This window comes from Neomonachus schauinslandi, chromosome 13 (genome assembly GCF_002201575.2).
Source record: "Neomonachus schauinslandi chromosome 13, ASM220157v2, whole genome shotgun sequence".
Taxonomy (NCBI): Eukaryota; Metazoa; Chordata; class Mammalia; order Carnivora; family Phocidae; genus Neomonachus; species Neomonachus schauinslandi.
In genome coordinates, this window is record NC_058415.1 from 63563056 (window position 1) to 63589634 (window position 26579).

General features: G+C 39.3%; 1 protein-coding gene across 1 annotated transcript in view; it reads left to right on the forward strand.

The window, feature by feature from the left end:
- The first annotated feature begins 13875 nt into the window (after positions 1 to 13875).
- PLPPR1 (phospholipid phosphatase related 1) overlaps positions 13876 to 26579 on the forward strand; it is a 114273-nt gene continuing 101569 nt past the window's right edge. Inside the window, exon 1 of the mRNA XM_021691543.1 lies at positions 13876 to 13938. Within this exon, the coding sequence (XP_021547218.1) occupies positions 13876 to 13938 (63 nt within the window). The remainder of the gene's footprint in view (positions 13939 to 26579) is intronic.

The window sequence follows — 26579 nt, forward strand, 5'->3', positions numbered from 1 at the left end:
TAATCACCATACATTACATCATTAGTTTTTGATGTAGTGTTCCATGATTCATTGTTTGCATGTAACATCCAGTACTCAGTGTATGGAGCATTGATTTTTTTTTTTTTTTTAAACAATCAAAGACTCAGAAGTAGAATTCAATGGAATAATTTCCCCCTTTCCATTTTACATGTTGAGATGTTTTCTTGTTTATATTTTGATTTCCAGGACTTCAAAAACACTTTATTTTTCATCGTTATTTGGGTATAAGTATAATGGGTCTTAGCTAGTTGGAGTAGGTAAAAGGGATTGACCCAAGACCTATGTTAGTACCATATTGTTAAATTCATGCAAAACCTAGGAAGGATTGACCCAAGACCTAGTTAGGACGAGGAGCTAAAGAACTGACCCAGGGCAGATGTGAAATCAAGCATGGGAGCTGGGCAGCTTAGGCACATAGTCTGTGTCAACATTTACCATGTAGCTGTGTGCCATGTGCGGTACAAGGTACTAAGGTTACAGTGTTGAGCAAGACCAACAAACATGGCCATGGCCACTTGGAGCAGAACTGACCAACAGTCTAGAGAAGGGACAGACATTAAAAAATTACCCAATAAATACTACAAAGGAGTATGAGGAAAGTACATAATAGAACTGAACCCATCAGGGCAGTTAAGGAAACTTTCCCACTGAAAATGGCATTTAACTGCAGATCTGAAGGAGAGGCAGACATTTACTAGGCAAATATGGAAGAAGGAAAAGTGCTCTGTGGGGCATTGCGCGAGAAGACCCAGAGGTGAGAAAGAGCTTGGCATGTGGCAGAAAAGGAGTGACTGGAGTATAGAAAGGCCAGGGGTAGGCACAGGGTGGAGATTGTCGCAAAAATGAGACTGGAGAGGTTTGACAGAATCAAAAAGCTAGAGCAAGCTCAGACATTAGCCAGGCAAACTCAGCTTCAGTTGTGAGAGGTCCAGCAGCAGAGACCCTACATGTCCAGTGATACTCTGGTGACAAGGGGCAGTGGCTGTCTTGCAGACTACCCATTCAGGCATATGGCTAAAGTGTGAACCAGGCATACTGGAAGATTCAGAGGGCCCACCAAGATAAATGGGGTAACTGGGTCACTGAGTGAGGTCCAGGAAGGAATGCTGGCCTGGAGAGAGACTGAAGTACTAGGAGGGTGATTCATCAGATTTAAGCAGTAGGGACAAAGCTGACGACTGGTCGTATGGACCAGGCCATGTAGTATGGGAGCCCTGAGGGCACCTGGAATTATTCCTGGGTCTGAAAAGTCACTCAAGAACAATGTGGGGGCCGAGGTATCCTTGTAAGGCCCCTGAGTTGTGTTGTAAAGGTTTGACTCCAGTCTAGATTTCCCTGGTTTGTGGGTTTTATGCTCTTTGTATCTCCCTGCCTTACTAGTTCAAGGGCTGGACTGTGGATCTAGCTGTGAGACACCGTGCAGGGAAGAGGCTGAAGGAAAAAGAGAGTGCCAAAACCACTCTCCTATTATGTAGGGCCTTTACATCGTCATTCCTCACAAGCTTTGAAAAGCATCTCTAAAATTGAACAGAGTAAAGAATTTCTCTTGAAAGCCCAAGTAGTGCATTCCTAAATTACACACCATCTTATGATGAAATCTGTTTTGTGCTCACCTACAACCCATTCAGTTTGTTCCTATCCCTTCATGTCTTTGTCGCTCTAAAAAAAAAAAAAAAAAAAAAAGGACAGAGAAAGAATGAAAGAAAAAAAAAAAAAGAAATAGGTTTTCCAGCTTTGGGAAATTAAATGCAAACTGTGATCCTGGCTGGAGATAATGTACTGAATAGGAATGATCCAGAACAGTGAGGGGTAGTTCAGCGCCACCAAGGAAGTTAATGACTATTTGACATGTGTTAAAGATGAGCTGGATTGGGGGATTATGGCTCACCCTGAGTACTGCGGAATAAAATGAAATTCTCACAACTCATTGTTTCTGACCCCTTAATTTCTCCTCTTCTGCAACCTCCCTTACCTCTCATTAAGATTTGGGTTACATAGAAATAAGCCCTATTTTCCCCCTTTGTAGACAGACCTAATCTTATTTTAATCTTACCCAAACCTAATTTTGAGGAATTTCTAGAAAGTTCCACTATGTTCAATGTGGGAAAACTCATGTCAGAGATGCCTTTGACATGACCTGAGTTATGGGTTGTGCTGGCACATATTCTTGCTTCTGTGGCCCCCTGATACCTGGGGAAAGCCTACTACTCAGTGGCCTAGAATCTCAATAAATATTTAGTATTCTGTAACAGGAAGAAAAAACCAATAATACTCTACAAGGAGTACTTCTCAGTGCCACTTGTGGTTCCTGGATGAGAAATGTTTTCATACCGGTTATTAATTAACCAACACTGAAGTCCCTCTACCTGCTGTCTGGCGAATTGGGAGTCTGTCTTGGTTGGTGGGAACAGAAAGTATTCTTAGGCATGTGTGAGCCTTGGTGATTATTTGCTCTAATCCCTCTGGATGGTTTCTCTCGGGCCTTGGGTACTTTCCATTCATGCTCATCAGAAGTCTGCTAAAAACTCAAAAGGGACCCTCTGCAGAACAACTGGCTCTCTTGCTGTATTGTCCTCTTCTCTGTACTTGGCCTTGTGAATTCCAGTTGCCAGGGCTCCCTCCCCAGTCTCATCTCTGTCTATTCAGGGAGACCACTGGCCACTCTTCTGGGTTCCCCTTCTCTACCATGGCCTGAAGACTCTCCAGGAAATAAGCAAAGGCAGTCATAGGGCTCACCTGTTTGTTCTCATCTTTTAGGGATCACTGCCCTTTGTTGCCCTAGCTCCAATGCCTTGAATACCATTGTCTATTTATTTTTGTCTGTATGTTTTAGTTGTCAGGCATGAAATCCAGTCTCAGTTCCTTTCTCTTAGCTGGAAGCAAAATCCCTCCAGAACTATTTTAAGGTTGTTTAAGCTTGTTTTCAACACTGCCTTTTTGAGATCCCACACCATATGGTAATAAGCAAAAAAAAAAAAAAAAAAAATTCCAAAATTCCCTCTGTTGGGTACTAAGCAGAAATAGGTTTATTCCCTTGGGCAAAACTGTGACCTCTATCCCAGGTGAAGCAAGTTCCTCACCAGCTCAAAAATTCTCATGTTCTAGGAGCTCTGCTTTCAAATCTCCTAAATTAGTGGTTCTCCCCCAGAGACCATCACTCCCCATACTCCTCTCCCCTCTTGAAGGGGATATCTGGCAATGTCTGTAAAACTTTTTAGTCGTCAATGGTTTGGGAAGGGGGTTGCTACTGTTGGCATCTCATGGCTAGAAGTCAGGGATGTAACTAAACATCTAACAATGCTCAGGACAGCCCTGCACAACAAAGAATTATCTGACCTACAATATCAATAGTGACAGGGTTCACAAACACTGTCCTAAATCATTGTGTCCTCAGAGTGAAGAATTCTTGGCTTCCTCAGAAGGGTCCCATTTTTGGTGTCCATATTGTTGTTGCCTGTGTGAACTCCATTAATTCACATCATCCTAACTTTGATAGGAGCCATGACATTTTTAAGGAAAATTAGCTCAAAATGGTCTCTGTCAAAAGAGAAGGCTCTAGTTTCCCTAAAATAATAAGCTCCAGGCTACTGAGAATGACCACAGGCTGTGACTGTGGCCCCTGGCCACTGGCAATTTTAGATTCTCATCAAAGCTGGGCAGAAAGGCCCACTGATTCATGGTGCCTATTTCTCAAGGACATTTTTGTCCTTTGCAGCTTCTTTGCCTGGTCAGCTGGAGCCAATTCTGCAAAACTTAAAAAGCAGTTTATCCCCATCTAGCTGTGACCATGTTCCATCACCATCCCTTTTTAGAATCACTAAAACAGATACTCTGTAATCAGTAATTATTTTTGTATTTGTCCTGGGTTGATTAGGAATTGTAACACTTCTCATAAACAAGAGGAAATTACGTGGAAAAATCAGTGGAAACATATGAGAAGGCATTGATCCCTTCACTGGACAATTCTGATTTATAATATACTTAGCTGCCTAGAAATAGGAGCGCTGTCTGAATGTATTACCAGGAAACAGTGTTGTCTGTCAATATTCCTCTTTTTCCCTATGTTCCTATCTGATATGGAAATGGACCATGTTGTATTTCTTGTTCTTGAGGTACTCTGCTGGCAAGAGTTTGTCATAATACGGAGTTACATGTACATACGTTTTGGGAGCTCATCCTGGTTTTCATACATTTGACCTGGTGTTTGTTTTTAGTTTCTCAAACCTGTTAGGCTGATTCATATCTTTGGAAACTTTGCTCCTGCTCTTCCCTTTAGCTGAAATGCTTCTCTCATCCTCCTGTGTTTATTTTAATCAACTTAAACAGCCATCTCTTCTAAGAAACCTTTCCTTAACTTTTTCTCAACTAGGGCTGGATTATTACTTTTGTGGACTCTAAGCAAGTTTCCTCTGGGGACCCCTTTCTCTATTTAAAAAAAATTAAAATTTATATTTTACAATTGAATGGTATAAAACTGAATTTAATGATATATATTATTTTTTTTTCTGCCTAGCAGTCCATTTTCTGGTTTTAGAAGACATTAAAACCTTTGCATAGGCCCCTAAAAGTATTGTGGATCCTAGGTACTGTGTCTACTGTGCCTAATGTATAAAAGATTAATGTATATTATAACCAATGTATAAGAGATCCCTGACCCCAAGATTATTCATCTGTGCTGCCATTATCCCTCTTCTTTCTTTCTTTCTTTTTTTTTTTTTTTTTTTTTGAGAGGGAGAGCGAGACCTCACATGTGTGAGTAGGGGAGGGGTGTCAAGGAGGGGCAGAGGGAGAGAGAATCTTAAGTAGGCTCCACACCCAGCTTGTAGCCCAATGTGGGGCTCGATCTGATAACCCTGAGAGCCAAAATCAAGATTAGGAAGCTTAACAGACTGTGCCACCCAGACACCCCTTTCTTATTTCCTTTTATGTTTGTACTTATATCCCATTGTTATATTTGTTCTTATGTTTGTTTTCCAGTGCCTTCTAGATAGCTGTCAGCTCCTTGAATATGGGGTATCTGACCAGTTCATTGCTTCTAGTTGTGCCTAACAGGATACCTGGCATGAATTAGGGACTCATGAATGAATGATATGTTCTGATATTTTGAAACTTTGGGCACCAAGAAACTCAAATTTACAACTCTGTACAAGAATCTTGGTGGCTGTTGTATGTGACACTCCTTCAAAAAGATTCTGATGACTTCTGCTTCAGGGAGTGTGGAGTAAGATGTACTTTTCACTGTTCCTCTCACTAAAAACAACTGAAAATCTTAGATGTTATATATAAAACAAACATAAGGAAACAGAGAGGTAGAAGGAAAAGGTAGACTGTCTAGGGACCTCAGCATGCAAGAAACAACCAATAGTGAGTTCCCAGGATTTTCTTTTTGCCTCCTCTCTGACTGAATGTTGGAGAATCTGGCAACCCTGAGAACACCAATACTCAAAGACAAAATAGCCCTAAGCAAAGCTTTCGCCAAGGGGTCAAGAAAATGGCAGCCTAGGAAGACCGAAAACTTTTAGAAAACAACCCCTTGACTCCAGCCAAACACCAGAGAAAAAATTAAGTATCATCTCTACTGCTAGGTTGGTGAAGGCCAAGTGCAGATCCTGGACTTCTACCCTTAGGAGTCTGGGGAGCCTCCTTATACCCTGCTATTAGGGTCATGTCAGAGAAAACCAAGGGGGAGCCAGAACTTTATTTCATGCAGGGCAGTAATGAGTAGTCCCCCTAAGTCCCAGTATCAGGGGAGAACATGTGGGGAGCCTTGACTTTCATCCCTACCAGGCAGTACTGAGACACCCCTACTTCCCCCTCACTGGGATGGTATCACAGAGAGCTAGTGGAAAGTCAGGAGTTTTATCACTACTCAGCAGCCACAAGGCCACCTTCCCACAGTGTCCAAGGAGGCCACATGGGGAGTTTTAAAGAAAGAGATACCTCTCCCCCTCCCAGCCAGGGTATCAGTGGAGGCCTCCTTGAGGCCCTGAATTCCATTTCTGTCTAACAAAGGGGCCCTTCCCCAACCAGGTGTCACAGAAGACCAAGTAAAGAACCTGGACTTCCTCCTTCACATGGCAGTAACAAGGGGACATTCCCCATACCTGCTGGCGGAGTATCAGAGGAAGTATGATAAAGTTTAAACAAGATCTTGAGCTTTCTAATGTAACAACCCAAGGTTGCAATAAAAAAAACACCCTTCATACCAAGAACAGGGAAGATCTCAAATGGAATTAAGACCGAGAAACACCAATACCCAGATGACATAGATGCTAGAATTATCTGACAAGAATTTTTAAGCAGTCATCATAAAAATTCTTCAATAAACAATTACAAACATGCTGAAGCAAATGAAAAAAATAATCTCAGCAAAGAAATAGATAATGTAAAGAAAAAGCAAATGGAAATTTTAGAAGTGAAAAACACAACTGAAATTTAAAAACTCAGTGGGTGGACTTAGCTCAACTCCATAATGAAGATGACAGGGGAAAGAATCAGTGAACTTGAAGATAGAATAGTAGAAAATACCTAATCTGAAAAACAGAGAAAATAGACTGAGGGGGAAAAAATTAGTCTCAGAGACATGATGGACTAAAACAAAAGATCTAATATTCATGTCATTGGAGTCCCAGGAAATGAGAGAGCATATTGAAAAGTATTCCAGGAATAATAGCTGAAGATTCTCCCGAACTTGGGGGAAAAAAACAAACACACAGATTCAAGTAATGAGAAATCTCCAAGCAGAATAAACCTAAAGGAGTCTATGCCAAGACACATTGATAGTCAACATATCTGATAAGAGACTTGTATTCAGAATATAAAAGAACTCTTATACCTTGAAAGTAATAAGATAAAAAACCCACTCTGGAAAACAGTATGGAGGTTCCTCAAAAAGTTGAAAATAGAGCTACCCTACAACCCAGCAATTGCATTACTGGGTATTTACCCCAAAGATACAAATGTAGTGATCCGAAGGGGTGTGTGCACCCCAATGTTTATATCAGCAATGTCCACAATAGCCAAACTATGGAAAGAGGCAAGATGTCCATCAACAGATGAATGGATAAAGAAGATGTGGTGTGTGTGTGTGTATATATATATACACACATAATGGAATATTATGCAGCCATCAAAAAAATGAAATCTTCCATTTGCAATGAAATGGATGGAACTAGAGGGTATTATGCTAAGTGAAATAAGTCAATCAGAGAAAGACATGTATCACATGATCTCACTGATAAGAGGAATTCTTAATCTCAGGAAACAAACTGAGGGTTGCTGGAGTGGTGGGGAGTGGAAGGGATGGGGTGGCTGGGTGATAGACATTGGGGAGGGTATGTGCTATGGTGAGCACTGTGAATTATGTAAGACTGTTGAATCACAGACCTGTACCTCTGAAACAAATAATACATTTTATGTTAAAAAAAAAAAAAGATAGTAGGAAGGGAAAAATGAAGGGGGGTAAATCAGAGGGGGAAAAGAACCATGAGAGACTCTGGACTCTGAGAAACAAACTGAGGGCTCTAGAGGGGAGGCAGGGAGGGATGGGTTAGCCTGGTGATGGGTATTAAAGAGGGCATGTATTGAATGGAGTACTGGATGTTATATGCAAACAGTGAATCATGGAACACTACATCAAAAACTAATGATGTAATGTATGGTGATTAACATAACATAATAAAAAAAAAGTAAAAAACCCAATCAAAAAAACTGAAAGATTTGAATAGATGTTTCACAAAAGAAGATATAAGAATGGCTAATAAGCACATGAAATGATGCTCAATATCATTTGTTATTATGAAATGAAAACCACAATGAGATATCATCTCATAACCACTAGAGTGAGTATAATAAAAGAGATAGACAATAAAAATGTTAGGGTGTGGAGAAATGGGAATTCTCTTACGGTGCTGGTATCAATGTAAAATGACACAACCACTTTGGAAAATACTTTTGCAGTTCTCTTAAACATAATTTAGTGAATGACCCAGTAATTATACTCTTGGTATCTAACCATGAGAAATGAAAACATATGGCTACATAATACACAGATGTTCTTAGCATCATGACCCACAATATTGGACACTACCTAATATTGGATTCAGCAAAAATTAGAAACAACCTACATTTCCACCAATTGGTGAAGGTGCTATAGATAATACAGTGGAATACTATTCAGCAACAAAAAGGGAAAAATTACTGACGTGTGCATCATGATGTGAATAAACCTCAAAAACATTGTGCTAAGTCAAAGAATCCAGGTCAAGAAACCATATATTGTATAATTCTATTTATTTGAATCCAGAAAAGGCAAAGAGAGACAGAAAGTAGATTTGTGGTTGACTTGGCTGGTGGAGTGGTAGAGTGATCAGGGAGGTGATGGTGAGGAAGAGGATTCTTTTTGGGGTGGGAAAAAGTGCTAAAATTGTTTTATGGTGATAGTTGCACAACTTGGTAAATTTGCTAAAATAGCATTGAATTGTACACTTGAGATGGGTGAGTTATATGATATGTAAAGTATGCCTCAATATAGTCAGTGATGGGGCGCCTGGGTGGCTCAGTAATTAAGCATCTACCTTTGGCTCAGGTCATGATCCCAGGGTCTGGGATCGAGCCCCACATTGGGCTCCCAGCTCTGCGGGGAGCCTGCTTCTCCCTCTCCCACTCCCCCTGCTGTGTTCCCTCTCTTGCTGTGTCTCTCTCTGTTAAATAAATAAATAAAATCTTTTAAAAAATGTATAGTCAGTGATTATATATATGTGTGTGTCTATAAAATCTCTGTACACATGTAAAAAGCTAGGTTGTATTTTGGGCCAGAAGAGTGAAGATAGAGGAGAATTTTATATGATACCCCAAAGCTTGTCTTATATTCTCCATTTCATTGCTATTTTTTATTAATCATCTGGAGAAACCATCTAAAATACTAGGTGTCTGATGCCTTTGCTTTTTCTGGTGCCCATGCTTACTTTGAGGTGATTAAAAGTTAATTTTTTTTCAGATATATGGCACTGTATTTAGTTAGTACAAACAGAAAGACTCTAAGTCATAAACACTGATAAGTAAATTCTAAGATATTTGGGTTAAGCGAGGGTAAAATGTAAAGAAGAAGTGGTTACCAGATCAGCTCAATGTGTACCTTACATACGGATTCTTTTCTAATTGTAAAAAAAAAAAATTAATTCTTCCTAAATCCCCAAATGGAGAAAGAGACTTATTATGGGTATTATTTTATAACTGGTAATATCCTATTTTAATTGAAAGAATTAAGTTGCACTTTGAAAAAAGTCATTGGAATTTTGATCAGGATGGTGTTGAAGGTATAGATTGCTCTGGGTAGCATAGACATTTTAACAATGTTTATTCTTCCCATCCATGAGCATGGAATGTTTTTCCATCTTTTTGTGTCTTCTTCAATTTCTTTCATGAGTGTTCTGTAGTTCCCAGAGTATAGATCCTTTATGTCTTTGGTTAGGTTTATTCCGAGGTATCATGGTTTTTGGTGCTATTGTAAATGGAATCGTTTCTCTAATTTCTCTTTCTACAGTTGCATTGTTAGTGTACAAGAAAGCGACTGATTTCTGTGCATTGATTTTGTATCCTGCCACATTATTGAATTGCTGTATGAGTTCTAGTAATTTGGGGGTGGAGTCTTTTGGGTTTTCCACATAAAGTATCATGTCATCTGCGAAGAGAGAGAGTTTGACTTCTTTGCCAATTTGAATACCTTTTATTTCTTTTTGTTGTCTGACTGCTGTTGGTAGGACTTCTAGTACTATGTTGAACAACAGTGGTGAGAGTGGGCACCCTTGACGTGTTCCTGATCTTAAGGAAAAGGCTCTCAGCTTTTCCCCATTGAGGATGATATTCGCTGTGGGTTTTTCATAGATGGATTTTATGAACTTGAGGAATGTTCCCTCTATCCCTATACTCTGAAGAATTTTAATCAGGAAAGAATGCTATATTTTGTCAAATGCCTTTTCTGCATTAATTGAGAGGACCGTATGGTTCTTCTCTCTCCTCTTATTAATGTGTTCTATCACACTGATTGATTTGCGAATGTTGAACCACCCTTGCATCCCAGGGATAAATCCCACTTGGTCATGGTGGATGATCCTTTTAATGTATTGTTGGATCCTATTAGCTAGGATTTTGTTGAGAATTTTGGAATCCGTATTCATCAGGGATATTGGTCTGAAATTCTCCTTTTTGATGGGGTCTTTGCCTGGTTTGGGGATTAAGGTAATGTTGGCCTCATAGAATGAGTCTGGAAGCTTTCCTTCTGTTTCTATTTTTTGAAACAGCTTCAGGAGAATAGGTATTATTTCTTCTTTGAATGTGGTAGAATTCTGTACACATGTAAAATGTAGAATTGGTAGAATTGGTAGAATTCCCCATGGAATCCATCAGGCCCTGGACTCTTGTTTTTTGGGAGGTTTTTGATCACTGCTTCAATCTCATTACTGGTTATTGGCCTATTCAGGTTGTCAATTTCTTCCTGATTCGGTCTTGGTAGTTTATAGGTTTCCAGGAAGACATCCATTTCTTCCATGTTGCTCAATTTATTGGCATATAGTTGTTGATAATAATTTCTAATAATTGTTTCTATTTCCTTGGTGTTAGTCATGATCTCTCCCCTTTCATTCATAATTTTATTAATTTGGGTCCTCTCTTTTTTCTTTTGGATAAGTCTGGCCAGTGGTTTATCAATCTTATTAATTCTTTCAAAGACCCAGCTTCTAATTTTGTTGATCTGATCTGTATTTCTGGTTTCTAATTCATTGATCTCTTCTCTAATCTTAATTATTTCTCTTCTAATGCATGGCTTAGACCTTGTTTGTTGCTTTTTCTGTAGTTCTTTAAGGTGTAAAGTTAGTTGGTGAATTTGGGATTTTTCTATTTTTTTGAGTGATGCTTGGATGGCTATGTATTTCCCCCTTAGGACCACCTTTGCAGTATCCCTTAGGTTTTGGACTGATATGTTTTCATTCTCATTGGTTTCCATGAATTGTTTAAGTGCTAGAACAAACAATCCTAAACTTTGTATGGAATCAGAAAAGACCCTGAATCACCAAGGAAATGTTGAAAAAGAAAAAGCTGAGGGCATCACGTTGCCTGATTTCAAGCTATATTACAAAGCAGTGATCACCAAGACAGCATGGTACTGGCACAAAAACAGACATATAGACCAATGGAACAGAATAGAGAGCCCAGATATGGACCCTCAGCTCTATGGTCAAATAGTCTTCGACAAAGCAGGAAAAAATATGCAATGGAAAAAAGACAGTCTCTTCAATAAATGGTGCTGGGAAAATTGGACAGCTATATACAGAAGAATGAAATTCGACCATTCTCTAACACCATACACAAAGATAAACTCAAAATGGATGAAAGACCTCAATGTGAGACAAGAATCCATCAAAATCCTAGAGGAGAACATAGGCAGTAACCTCTTTGACATCAGCCACAGCAACTTCTTTCAAGGTACATCTCCAAAGGCTATTGAAACAAAAGCAAAAATGAACTTTTGGGACTTCATCAAGATAAAAAGCTTCTGCACAGCAAAGGAAACAGTCAACAAAACAAAGAGGCAACCCACAGAATGGGAGAAGATATTTGCAAATGACACTACAGACAAAGTGCTGATTTCCAAGATCTGTAAAGAGCTTCTCAAACTCAACACCCAAAAAACAAATAATCAAGTCAAAAAATGGGCAGAACATGTGAACAGACACTTCTCTGAAGAAGTCATACAAATGGCTAACAGACACATGAAAAAATGTTCATCATCACTAGCCATCAGGGAAATTCAAATCAAAACCACATTGAGATACCACCTTACACCAGTTGGAATGGCAAAAATTGACAAGGCAAGGAACAACAAATGTTGGAGAGGTTGTGGAGAAAGGGGAACCCTCTTACACTGTTGGTGGGAATGCAAGTTGGTAGCCACTTTGGAAAACAGTGTGGAGGTGCCTCAAAAAATAAAAAATAAAAAATATAACCCAGCAATTGCACTACTGGGTATTTACCCCAAAGACACAGATGTAGTGAAAAGAAGGGCCATATGCACCCCAATGTTCATAGCAGCAATGTCCGCAATAGCCAAACTGTGGAAAGAGCCGAGATGCCCTTCAACAGATGAATGGATAAAGAAGATGTGGTCCATATATACAATGGAATATTACTGAGCCATCAGAAAGGATGAATACCCAACTTTTACATCAACATGGATGGGACTGGAGGAGATTATGCTAAGTGAAATAAGTCAAGTAGAGAAAGTCAATTATCATATGGTTTCACTTACTGGTAGAACATAAGGAATAGCATGGAGGACATTAGGAGAAGGAAGGGAAAAATGAAGGTGGGGGGAATCAGAGGGAGAGACGAACCATGAGAGACTATGGACTCTGAGAAACAAACTGAGGGTTTTAGAGGGGAAGGGGTGGGGGCATGGGTTAGCCCGGTGATGGGTATTAAGGAGCGCACGTACTGCATGGAGCATTGGGTGTTACACGAAAACAATGAATCGTGGACCACTACATCAAAAACTAATGATGTATTGTATGGTGACTAACATAGCACAATAAAATTAAATTAAAAAGAAAAAATTAAGTTGCCTAAAACTTAAATAATTCAAATACTGTGATTGGTGTGGACTTAATACCATGCATAAATGTTAGGTTTCATCAGAAAATGTTTTAATCAAGTGAGAAATTGATATCTGAAAAAGAGAAGGAAATGTATTGTAAAGTTTCATTCTAGAAAAGGTAAAGAGGACTTAAAGCTAGAATTAAGTTAAAAACATTAATTCATGACCTTTAAGAAAGTGCAGTTGGCCATTTACATGGACTGGCAGTCTCTGTGTTTCTCTTAATACCACAGCCCGTAACAACTACGAGGAAGGATGACACGGAAACAGAACAGACAAAAAACAGTAACTATCAAGAGCAGATACTGGACACACATTAAGTATTGCTTTGGATAGAGAATAAAAGGTGTATTGGAAATTCTTTTCCTCTGGCCTTGGAAGTTTTATAAAAGTCTAAAACCTCTACTTGGTTGTTTGGTTGATTTTGATTCTTCTTAAAATCTAATGCAGGAATATTTTTGGTTCAAAGTCAGACAGCTCTTCTAACAAATACTTAAAATAATCTGCTGTTGCCTAGCTACTCCATTATTGTAAAATAAGAGATTTTATTATGGTGTCAATGTTTTGTGTTTGGGACACACACACACAGACACACACACACACACCTGAGGGAACTCAGTGAGAGGGATCAGTGATGTATTAATCCAAAATAGTTAATAGCCATGTAGTCAAGGGAGCAAGGGCGAAGAGTAGGCAGGGAAAGAAGTCAGGGATTAGTGCCTCAATACTAAATGTCAGCTCCAAAGGCAGAGGCAAGGGCAGAAACAAACAAAACAAACAAAAGAATCAGGCGCAGACCTAGGAGATCCATGCAGGATGGACAACAAATGTGTTGTAGCAGAAACTGCCTTTTGTGGCATGAGGGCAGTCTCCTGGGATAAAGCACCATGCAGTTCCATGCGATTAGAATTCTGTCGCCTGTAGCTTTGTGCACGGGGGCTCCCTACCTGTCCTTTAGACTCTAAGACTGTTCATGCTAGTATTTATATTTCTTTTCCCTAGAATGATGACTACTCTGACTTGACTGTACTCCAGATCACTATTTACATTGTTTGTCCTCAGCTTGTTTATCTGGAGGGCAGCTGATATTTTTACATAAAGACCCAAGGGACTGCTTAACATGTGGTTCTTACACCATGTTACCTATCTCTATTTCAGCCTGGAGACAGTTGGAGACGGTGCAGCCTCACTACATGGTGTAAGAAATGGCTGTAGGAAACAACACTCAACGAAGTTATTCCATCATCCCATGTTTTATATTTGTTGAGGTATGTGTATTTTTTGCCTTTATGGACAAATTGGAATAATAGTAGTTTTGATGCTGAGAACTTGGATTATGTTGTAAAGTTATTTGACAAATTTTGATAGCACAGATACTGGTAAAGAATAAATTATGCAAAGTGTTCCTTGAATGGGAAGCCATAGAATGAGAAGGTTCATCTATGGGGTACAAAATAATTGTGTTTTATTATATTCTTTTTATCTTCAGTGGTGACTTGAATGTATAAACTATGAATGCAGCATTTTAATTAGATCTTTTTTTAAATAAATATCATTTTTCAGGAATCAACAAATTAGTTGGTTTACAGATGATGTTAGTTGATGGACTTTTGCCTTGCAGCCCAAATAAAGAAAAAGAAATCTTAAAATTGACTATTTCCACTGGGCATTTTTCTTTAGTGGGGTATTGAGAGCTTGTGTAACATGCAATTTCTTTTGGTCATGAATGATTTTGTTGAGTTGCTCCAAGTTTGTACCAACAAACACTTCTCCAGCATCTTCTTGGTTAAACTCCTTACACCCCTTCCCCACTGTACCTCACTCTCTATAATGTTTGCTATAGCGGAGACAAGAGCATGGAGATTTTAGGAAGTCTAGAATGATCTGATGCAAAAAAAGAAAAAGCTAGCTACTCCAGGTTGTCTCAAAATAAGATGTCCAAGGACCAGCTGTAGCATATTCTTATGGGATCTTTTTGGCTGAGTGTGGAAGGAACGTGCATGTTGATCCACTTAATTACCTATGTGAAAACAGTCAACACTTGAGATAAACCACTAATTATATTAGTAAAAATGTGCTTTCAGTACCGGTGTGTTTAAACACCTCCTATGAATCAGTACAATATTTTATCTTCTACCTCTTGAAGTAAGCTTAGCTATTGATATAGTCTGTTGGGTAATTTTGACTGTTCTGATTTTTGGCCAAATATGTTTGGCTGATCCTTGAGTTTCACTTTACAGAAATCCCTTGGTACTTTAGATGTACAAATATTACTTGATTTATTTTCTGGTGATATTTGTGAACCTGTTTGTATTGCAGAATTAGGTAGAAATAGGACATTAACTTGGGACAGAGATGTTAATATAAGTCAAGATACTTACAGACCCAAACTATATTGAATCTCTGAAAGGGTAAACAAAGAACTCATCTCTCAACAGAAACACATATTTCTTAATACTCTTCCTTAACTTGTTGTACCTAATACTCTTCCTTTAACTTCCTTTATTCTTGCTTCCAAGGCCAAGAATAACTCCATTCAGACAATGACTATACCTTATGTATATCATGGGTTCTAGTTACAATTGTTCATATTGAAAGTATAATGAGGGGGAAAGAGTCCTTTCTCATGTTGCTCTTGGGGAAGAGGGGAGAAGGCTGTGGCACCATGTCTGTCTTTCAATGTTAAAATCCTTTTTCTTTTGTTGTAAGAAAAATAATTTGTAAAGTAAGCTGGGCGAAATTAGAGAATAAGTCATCTGTCATTATCTTTATCTTCCTGGTAGCAATTTTATTTTAAATTTTCCTAAAAATCAAACAGGAACCAAACCTCAAAGTAAGAGGTTTAATTTATTGCTGGAAGGTATATCTCTGATGATTTTCAATCCTCTAATGTATGAACGATGAGCTGACTGGTAGAGCAAGCAGAAAGAGACATAAATCAGTCTTTCTCTGCCTTAACCTGGCACAAACATAAATATAAATCTAAAAATCTGGGAGAGGAAAGATAGTTTATTCTTTTTCTTGTTGTATTGTCATTCTTATTTTGCATGGAAGCTTAAGGTACATCAGGTGTACAATTTAATGATTCAACACTTACAACACCTGGTGCTCATCACAAGTGCACTCCCTAATATTGCACTGGTCTGTTAACTAACTGGAATTTAAATTAAAACATTAAAGAAAAAAAGGTACATCAGTGACTTCTCTCAGAAACAGGCAAGAGAAGGAAAAAGAGGAAGTACAGTAAAATAAACTAGAAATTGAGAGGGGAGGAGGTATATTTCAAGGTGGCTTTCATGATTCTGCTGTATTTCATCTGTCAAACACTGTCAAACACTGCAGTATTCATTGCAGCATTGTTTACAACAGCCAGGATATGGTAACAACTCAAGTGTCCATTCATGGATGAATGGATAGAGAAATTGTGGAGTGGACACACAATGGAATATTATTCAGTCATAAGGAATGAAATCTTGCAATATATGACCATATGGACGGAATTTAAGGGCATTATGCTAAGTGAAATAAGTCAGAGAAGACAAATACTGTACAATCTCTCTTATATGTGGAATTAAAGAAAAAAAAAAAACACCTAAGTTCATAGATACAGAGAACAGATTATTGGTTGGTGGGGGTGGGAATAATAGGTGAAGGGGGTCAAACGGTAAAAAAAAAAAAGAGAGAGAAAAAAATGGGGGGGGAAGGGCAGAGGGAAAGGGAGAAAGAGAATCCAAAGCAGGCTCCACACCCAGTGGGGAGCCTGAGGCTGGGCTTGATCTCACCATGCTGAGATAATGACCTGAGCCGAAATCAAGAGTCGGACACCTAACTGACTGAGCCACCCAGGCACCCCCAAACTTTTTTAATTAAGAAAGAAATTTTTAAATATTTCTTCTAAGATTGGGCAACAAAACTTTGAGTAAGATCCAGTTGGGGATGGAGGAACAAAACAAAACAAAAACACTTACTGTTTACCTATATTATGCCAGGTATTATAACAGGGATATCCAAAAACTTGGTCAAAAATAACTTGGTTAAAATATCAATTTGATCAATGAATATCTTTTTACTATTGCTTCTTAATTATGAAATAATTCAAACAGAGAAAATATAACAGACACCTCTGCACCCACCATCAAAACCAAATCTTAAATTTTGCCATAGGTGCTTCAAATATTTTTTCAAGGAAAATAAAATATTACAAATATGGTGGAAGCCCTCCTGTCCTGGACCTGGAAGGATCTGTGTCTGTGAAGTTGGAGGCTTTATTCCCCTGCATGATTCTCATTCATATTTTCATATTTTTCCTACATGTCCACATATTCATAATTAATATCTTAGATTTTACATAAATGATACCATATTGAACTTTCCTTTTGCAATTTGCCTTTTCATTCAGCATTATGTTTCTGAAATTTACCCAGATTGGCAATCCATTCCTTTTAAATTGTTGCATTTTATCTCATTGTGTGAATACACCAGTGAGGGACAGTTTGCCTGATTTTTTGTTTTCTTAACACTTATTTTACTCTTGCAACTTTCTTTTGCAGAAAATGTCCTTTTTTCAGTCTCCATGTCCACGTGTGCAAGAGCTTCCCTTGGATTGACACCTAGCAGTGGAATTGCTGGGGCATGATTACATTTTCCAGTTGTTGGCTTCAGTATAAGAACAATTTTGGCACTTTCATATCTGTTTCCTTGATGAAACTTTGTTAAACTCTTTGTTTTAGGAGTGTATCTGTATATTTCTTAGATTTTTTTTCAGATAGTTCTATCATCTGTAATTAATAGATTTGTTTCTTCTTTTCTGATTATTATGACTTATAAGTAAAATCATATGGTATTTGTCTTTCTCTGACTCCTATTCTTTTAAAGCTTACTCTTCTTTTAAATATATAAACATAACAAACAATAAGATTAACCAATAGCTCTTTGCTTCTCTTAAACTATGATGTTCTTAAGTCACTTTGAGATCTTGGGTGTCATTCTTGATTTTTATATCTTCCTTAATTTTTTTTCACTAATGTTTCAGTCCTGGCTCCTTTGAATTTACCCACATATTCATTTTCTTTGCTCACCACTCCTCCTTTTATTCCTCTCCTTCCTTCTGGGTTTAATTTCCTCATGGAACTTTCAGCATGGGTCTAGTGAATTGTAAACATCTGTAATATTTATCTGAAATTGTCTTTATATTATAATTAATCTGGAAAGGTGAATTCTGGATTGAATAGTTTGTTCTCCACCCTCAGAACTTCCGTAGTGTTAATCCATTTCCCTCTGTGAAGACTCTTCTCTTATTACTGTTCTTGATACGTCATCCACATTTCTCTCCAGTGACTTTGACATTTTTCTCTTTCCTTTGGTGGTCTGTAATTTTGGATATGTCTAGGTGTGAACTTTATACTGCCTAGGACTTATTTTATGTCTTGTGTATGAAAAGTCGTGTTTGTACCAATTCTGTAAAAATCTCAGGCATCACATCTGCAAATATCCTCGCTCCTCCATCCTCTCTGTTCTCTTTCTCTATTCAATATGTTGGATCTTCTTTCTGTATTCCATGTCTCTCAACCCATCTTGTTTTGTAACTTCTAGAAGTTCTGTGTGCAGAAATCTGCCTATTTTTATAGTGTCCCCCTGCTTACCATTTTTATATTCTTTCAGATTTTTCTGTTTTCTGAAATTACTGGTATTCTAATCCTCCTGTATGTTGTATCTGCCATCTCTAGTTTGTGGTGGATTGTTTCCCTATTTATTTTTGTGATTTTTTTTTTTAGCTCATTGTTTAGCAGAACCTGCTTCTTCTGTAGGATTCATGTGGGCCTTAGATTTTAAGAGTATCTCTTGGGAGGGATTTTGCATGTCTGTTTCTCTTGGGTTTAGGTTTCTCTATTCAGAACCCAAACCTAACAATACCAAAGTATAATTAGCCAAAGTTCACCTTCCTTGTAGTCTTCCTATGCCAGTAGGTGGATTTATAAAGAACATTCTTTCCCTGAGTGGAAAGCAAGGTTCAGGAACGCCAGCTTTTACACTCCAGTCCTCACACCCAGTCCCCATGGACATGAAAGCCCAGACCTTGTTACTGAGCCGGACATGTACCCCTTTCTCTATTCCCATCCAGGTCCACTGTATCATCAGTTTTTTGGGTTAGTTGTTTTCAGGACCCTTTTTTATTCAGCTCATTTATGAATGAAAATGAGAAAAATACAGGCAAGCTATTGCTTGTAGATGTTCTCAGTGGAATGTTTTCTTGTTCTTTGTTCCATGAATGTGTACATTCATTAAACACCTATTTTTTTCAGTACCTATTCCCCCTCAAAGGCATTGTGTGTTTTGCCCTTTTTGCCTACTCTGCATGCTAACCTGTCTTCTGTAACTTGAATCTCATCAAGTATTTCCTAAAGCCAGGATTGCTGGGCCAACACTTAACATGTGTGTGAGGGATGGAGGGTGGAAATGAGAGCCACTTAGTATCCTCAGTGGAGCACCAATGTACATTTTCTTGGCGATATTTTAAGTATGTGAACATACATTTTAACTGGGGGATGTTTTACTTGTGGCAGTTGGTGAGGTGAGTAGATACCAGGCAGCCCCTAAAAATTTGAAAGTGATGACCAAGGAGGAGGCTGCCTGGGACCCACCCAGAAGGCTGAACCGAAGTAGAGAAGTGCTCTGACCAAGCAGCATATGGCACAAAAGGTCTCATGGTGGTAACAAGACAGGAGAGCATTGCTCTGAGTAATCCCTGGATGTTACCAAAAGAGGAACTAAGATGTCACTGGAGAGAGAACAGAGCTTGTAGATGAAGAGAGTATATGTAGAAGGTAATGGGCTGAAAGGGAGGGGATCAGCAGTGGGACGGTGACAGAGTGCATTGAGAAGCATGATCTATAATGGGCAACACAGGTGCTTCCAGAAACCAAGCGCTCGAGTGTTAGATATTCAGAAAAACATCTCTTTTGGACATCTCCCCGTGTCTGCTCACCCCTAAAGTGTACTTGCCATGCTGACCAGAGCCTCTTAAATGGAGAGCCTCTGACAAGTGAATAGTGATTTTTAAGGGCAAGAATATTAACTTTTCTATCACTAATGAGAGTGAAATCCAGAATCCCTAAAATTCCAAGATGGTCCACGACAATATTTCTAACCCACAGCTTTCAGCTCTTGTCAGATCTGGTTCTACTGGAGCAAGTGAGAAACAGCAAATGCTGAACTAGACTAAAGCTGAAGAAAGAGGCAGCAGGAAATTAATAACTTTTAAGTGAACATGGGGACATCTACTTTCACATTGTCATTTTTACCCCTTGAAACCAATAATATGAATTTGTGGTGAGGATAAAGGTACTTACCACAAACTTGCTCAGCGGGAGGCCTGCTTCTCCCTCTCCCACTGACCCTGCTTGTGTTCCCTCTCTTGCTGTCTCTCTCTGTCAAATAAATAAATAAAAATATTAGCTAAGAAAGTAAAAATAGTGATCAAAATAATCAAATATTCTCTCTGTGCATTTTTCATCCTTAGTCCTTTTTTTTTCTTTCCCACCTTCCTCATTCCTTCCCTCCTCCTCTCCCTTGGTCTCTCAATATATTTCAGATCCCCTCTCCTGTCTTCCTGCTTTCCTTCGCTTCCCTTTTCTCTCTCTCATTTCAGCAACACCTCTCCCGCTTGAGGATCAACAAAAGAGAATTTCCCTGAAGGGAAAACACACTCAAATTGGTGACAGAAGTATGATTTTTTTCCCTAAAAATAAAGACCTGCGCTAATATCTCTCATGCCCCGCCCCCAATCAATACTAGCGTATTTTTTCAAAATATGGAGATATTTTGGGACTGAGATATCCCTCTTGACAAATCTTTCCAGATACCAGTGGATCTTCTCAAGACAGTTTCATTGCATTCTCTGTAAAATCATGAATAACTCAAACAGTCAAGTGTCTTTCAAATATATTCATGCTAACAGCAAAACTCTAAATGGAGCTTAGCTTCCTTGGCAGATAATATTAAGTACCAGGAGTTTGGACATAATAAATGCAATTGTTGCTTGATATGTATAGATGTGACAGTTTTATCATTTTGACGGTTGCTTGTACTTGCTGTTTTTATTGCCTGTTTTTGACAACTCATTTTTCTCAGCTGGAACCTACCAGGTGATTGTTACAAATGCCAGCCTGAAGATAAATAATCTCAAGAAGTTCTGCAAGAACTTGATGGTTCTGAGTGTCTTTCTTCTCTGGGGCCAGAAGTGAAGGCATTGCTTATTATCATTTCGGGACAATGAGTGCTGTTTCTAGGCCTCTTTTATTTTGTGTGCCTCGAACGTAACAGTGCGTCTTGGCCTTGCCTTCTGCTCTTTACTTGCAGGTGCTAAGGTTTAGCAGATCTGACCCCCTTGCTCCCAAGACTCAGATTGCAACAAAGATTTTTGTATTTAAGTCACATCTAGAACTTGCCAAAGAGAAAGTATCAAAATCTTATCCTTAGGCACAGGTAGGGTACAAAGAGAAAGTAAGTTGATATGAAAGGCAGTGAGTTTGTATCTCAGCTTTGCCATTTACTGCTGCTATAGCCTTGGATAGCTTCTTTGGACCTCAGTTGCTTCATCTGTGAAATGAAAACAAAAAACAAAACAAAACAAAAAACGAAAAAGCTTCCTCTTGGGAATTTATTTGAGAAATAAATGAGGTAATGCACCTGAAAGTACTTGCCGAGTAGTAAGTGGTTAAGAAAGAGTAGCATAAAAATAATTAAAAGTAAAAGCTCCTATCTAATATAAAGCACATACAAAACCAACAGAGATGAAAAATAGAACTAACCATACACACACACACACAGACACCAAAACCCTGACCCTTAGAGAGTTTAATGTGGCAGTTTAATCTCCAGATACGCAGCATTGCTGGCCTTAAGGGGGTAATGTTTTTAGAACAAATATTAAGATATTATTGGATATGGTTTCAAACAAAGCAATGAAAAATCTGTTGGTCTTTTAAATTACAATGACAGTAAGTTATAAAGTACTTTCCTGTGCCTTTTCTTATGTAATCCCCACTTTGACTAGTGTTCGCCATATGGAGCAAAAGGACAATGACAACATTTAGGTATCTATTATTTTTCACAGTATCAAAATACCAGTGTTGATTTTAAAAAGAAGATATGGTTGCCATCACCCTTCATATTTGTCCTCAGGTGCTCTTCCAACTGAGTGTGAGGGTTCCTTGGTTCTTCAGCATTGAGTCTCTTCAAGTTGGGTGTTTGGGGATCAAGGGCCCCATTAAAATAAATTACCATCGGGGAAGAGAAGTTAGGACTAAGAAACTAGATCTGGTCCTGGAGGACAAAAGATCAAGACAGGAGGAAATATGGTTCTGGGGGAATCAGATGGTTGGACTCCAAGGGAAGGATTAAGAACTGAGCCTGGGACCTTTCCAGTCCCCTCTTTCTTAAATCACTCCCACCATACTCTCCACCTGTTTTCCTTCTCCTTCACTCACCTGCTCTTTCAAGATAATAAAATACCCAACCCGACCCTGGGGGAAAATACAAATCTCTAATAAGTGTAAGAAAAGATGTGCAGTCTCGTTGGTAATCTAAAAATGGTAATGCTAGTAACTGTAAAATACCATGAAAGAATTTTGAATAGGGCAGGGATACAGTCAGAATGAGAGCCACTTTGCTCTTGTCAGCATTCTAACTCTCTGCATATATCTCAGGATCTAAGTTATACAGATTTCAGGTTTTTTTAAGTCTGAAAATACTGGTATGACACCATTAAATATACCATATTTGACATTTGCATGGTATTTTATTATAGAACTGGAGTACTGAAAAATATCAATAGGATAATATTGACCCTATGCAATAGGAATATGTCTTCACATTTTAAATTTCAAATGAAGAAACTGAGGTACAGAGAACTTAATTGGCTTGCTCAAGGCCACACTGCCAATAGGTGTTAAAGTTGGGATTTTAATTTAACATAAATTTACCTTATGTTCCTTCCACTGCATCTGTGTAGACATAATGATTGGTCTCATAGTCACACAGAAGAAGTGAACTTTCTACAGTGCAGAACTAACATAGTACTATCTGATAAGTTCAAAGGCCAGGACTCAAAAATGCAATAATGTTGGAATGTGAATGTCCATTCCTACAATCTGCCATTCTTTCAGAGCTTGAAGAGTATTACAGACGGTCCCTGACTTACAGTGGTTTGACTTAGATCAGAATGTGAGGTGATCCTATCTCACAGCATATAAAAATATAATTTATAGGAATGTTCACTTACAGGAGCAGGAAGTATAAATTAGCAGTCTGTAGGGAGAGCAGCGTGGCACCATGCACCAAATCGTTAAGACTTTGTATTCCCCTTATGACCCCCAAAAGCACACTATTAATCTATGCTACAGAAATAATCATGGATGTGACAGATTTTGCTGCAAGATGATTTACCATTAAAATTGTGAATGGTGAAAAAGGAAAGCTTCTACTCTTGCACTTACAGGGGGATTTAAAAATTCTTGTCCATTCAAAAAGTAGAACACTGCATCCATAAAAATGATATTATAGAAAAATATTTAATGCTATGAAGAACTATTGATTAGCTAAGGAGATGGGGCTAGAGGGGGATGGATTCAAAACAGTATATAATCAGAGTCTACCTGGGCTTCACCAGACTGTGAGTGTAGACAACAGTGACATTATCAGTAAGAACCAAAATCTCTCTGTCTGGTGCTCACAGCTGGTCACAACGGATTCCAGCAGCCCCAGTCTTCCCTGGGTAAGCCTGGGATTACCAGCCGTGCTCATGAAGCAGCCTTTTGGCTCTTGTTACCCAGAGAACTAGAGCATTTACATCCACTCCAGCCAGTGCGTATCCATTTCCTCAGGCAAAGGAGCCTCATAAAGGTGCCTCACCCTGCCCTTGTTAACACTGTTCACACTGGGGATGCTGGTATGTGAGCCACTGTTATGTTCTCTACAAAGAGGCTAGGAAGGAGCCCTGCTCTCAAGCTCACCATCTCACTTCATCACTGAGCATTAGTGGGGTGCTGCTGCATCTTATGTTTCGGGCTACAGCCCTTCTGTTCACAGGACTCAGACATGAATCCGTGTACTTGTGGAAGGACCAATACCTATGGCAGGCACACGTGTCTCCTCGACCCTAATTTGCCTTCCATTTTCTCCATGCAGATTAATTCATGGAGAATGTTTTTTGGGGACCATCAGCCTCAGCAACTTCTCAGACATGCCAGGTGTGGTAGGGTCATGGCACTAAACAGAGCAGCTTCCAGCCACATAATCTCTCCATTCAAATTCTGCGGTCCATGTAAAATACAGTGCCTTTTTGGGAAACATGCGTGGGTGCCTATATAACTGTATGCCCAGAAGAAAAGAGGTATGCATAAAAACCAGTGTTCATTTCTGGGCATTGGGATTAAAGGTATATTTTTTGCATGGAACCTCCTTACTTTTTCCATCAGAAAAAAATTAAATAACTGCTTTTGGAGATTGCACTAAGTTATTGATGTGTGCAGTATAAAGTACAGAATTCTCTATACAAAGACAGAAACTGGTTACTACTTCTGTAATTTGAGAACTCCAAAAGTCCAAAGTCTCACATCATTTCTCAGAGTGGAATTAATTGAAACAATAGTGAGAGTTGCTCTTTCTAACAGATTATTTTTTACGACATACACTATGCGGGTAACACCAAGCCTTAGGGGGCATTACTATAAATAATTATAATCATGCTTTAATTATTGGTCTTGTTTAGGAAAATATATTTGAGTGCTCTGAATTTCTTCTCTCTGGTTATAGGTTGGTATACGAAATTATTCATTATATAAAATAATTATCTTATTTTCAGTTTTAAAACTGTCTTTTCTACACATATTTATGGAACTGTCTTTTTCTACTCACTGTCAGCTCTGGCCAGAGTGTTTTTTTTTTTTTTAAAGATTTTTTATTTATTTATTTGAGAGAGAGAGAATGAGAGAGAGAGCACATGAGAGGGGGGAGGGTCAGAGGGAGAAGCAGACTCCCTGCCGAGCAGGGAGCCTAATGCGGGACTCGATCCTGGGACTCCAGGATCATGACCTGAGCCGAAGGCAGTCGCTTAACCAACTGAGCCACCCAGGCGCCCTGGCCAGAGTGTTTATCCACGGTTCTCAGGTTCTTTTGGTGCATGTTTTATCAGTGGAGTAAATATATGCCCATTCCCACCCCCATGCACCACCACCTAAAACATCTCTCCCCACAGTTAATGATAAAGCTATAAACTCTTAGTGCTAAACAGGGATTTAGATCATTTATGCAAATGTCTCTTGCTTCAGATAAGATAACGGAGATTCAGAGAGGTTAAGTGACTTGTTTGAGATCACACAGCTGGCTATTGACTGAGTAACCAAACCTGTAACTCTTGACTCTGTCATAATCAATAGCAAATTAAATTAGTTATTCACAGCCAAATGATTTCAAAAGCAGAAGCTATAAACATTTGGAAATAATTTTTTACAAGAACAATCTATAATGTATGGCATAATGTAGGGTCTATCTTAATATACTGGGAGGAGGAGCCTTCAAGAGTAGTAAAACCCAGAGCCTACAAAGATTCTGTAACTGCCCTGACTCACCTTTGGAAGGGGTAGAGAAAACATCCCAAAGGAAGATCCATTTAGACAATACCTAAAGCCTAGTGAGACACTACTCAAGTGAAGGAATAGGCTCATGGGAGGAGTGCTCTGGGACGGAGGGGCAGCTTGGCATGGGCCAAGACCTAAGAAGGTACCAAAAATGTGAAGAGCAGTAAGAGGTTTTGTTTTGTTTTGTTTTTAAGATTTTATTTATTTATTTGACAGAGAGCGAGAGAGGGAGAGCGGGAACACAAACGGGGTGTGGGAGAGGGAGAAGCGGGCTTCCCGCGGAGTAGGGAGACTGACGCGGGGCTCGATCCCAGGACGCTGGGATCATGACCCAAGCCGAAGGCAGACGTCCAACGACTGAGCCACCCAGGCACCCCAAGCAGCAAGAGTTTTATTAAGGCTAGAGCTTAGAAGATAAGACAGGAAGTAGTGACAGGAGACTGGTGAGGCAGGCAGAGGCCAGATCGAGATGTACCTTGCAGGCCACAGGAATCAGTTTATCCTCAGGGTTTTGGGAAACCAGAGCACTCCTGGATATTTTAAGTTTTTGCCTCCCCTGGTGGTATGAAATGGCAGGGAAGTTGACGAGATCCTGCTGCCACAAAGAGGAGCCCTGAGCTCAGGGTTTCACTCTTTACAATAGATACCCTCTCTCCCCAGCCTCGCCTTCTTAGTGATGAACAGATGTCATGGCCCTAGGGCCCTCAGTGCCCACTCTCCCTAGATTAGATTAGAAAAATGTGACAGGGACTGCGGTGGTGCGAAACTTCTGAGCATAGAAACTGTCCTTTAGAATTACTGTGTCACCCTTTATTGTAACCCAGGAAACTTTGAAAAGGACAGTCTCAACCATTGGTCTATCTTTGAAGCTTCCCCAAGCTGTACTGGTTTAGATGCTGGTTTCCTGTAGCAGAGGTTTGAAGATCGTTTTTCCCTAAGATTCCTGACTGGCATATGTAAATACAGTGACTTCATTTTCCGTCCCTATGTCAACTCTTCCATCCTGTTTTCCTCATAAGTTCACTCCTGCTCATCACGCCATGTGTTGGGAAAGTATGGTCACTCTAGGGTAAGGGTATCTGATCGTTTTGCTCCTGACCCAAGGTCACTTGGATGTATCCATCTTTAAAACGACTTTTCCAGGGGCACCTGGGTGGCTCAGTCAGTTAAGCATCTGCCTTCGGCTCAGGTCATGATCCCAGGGTCCTGGGATCGAGCCCTGCATCAGGCTCCCTGCTCCGCGGGAGGCCTGCTTCTCCCTCTCCCACTCC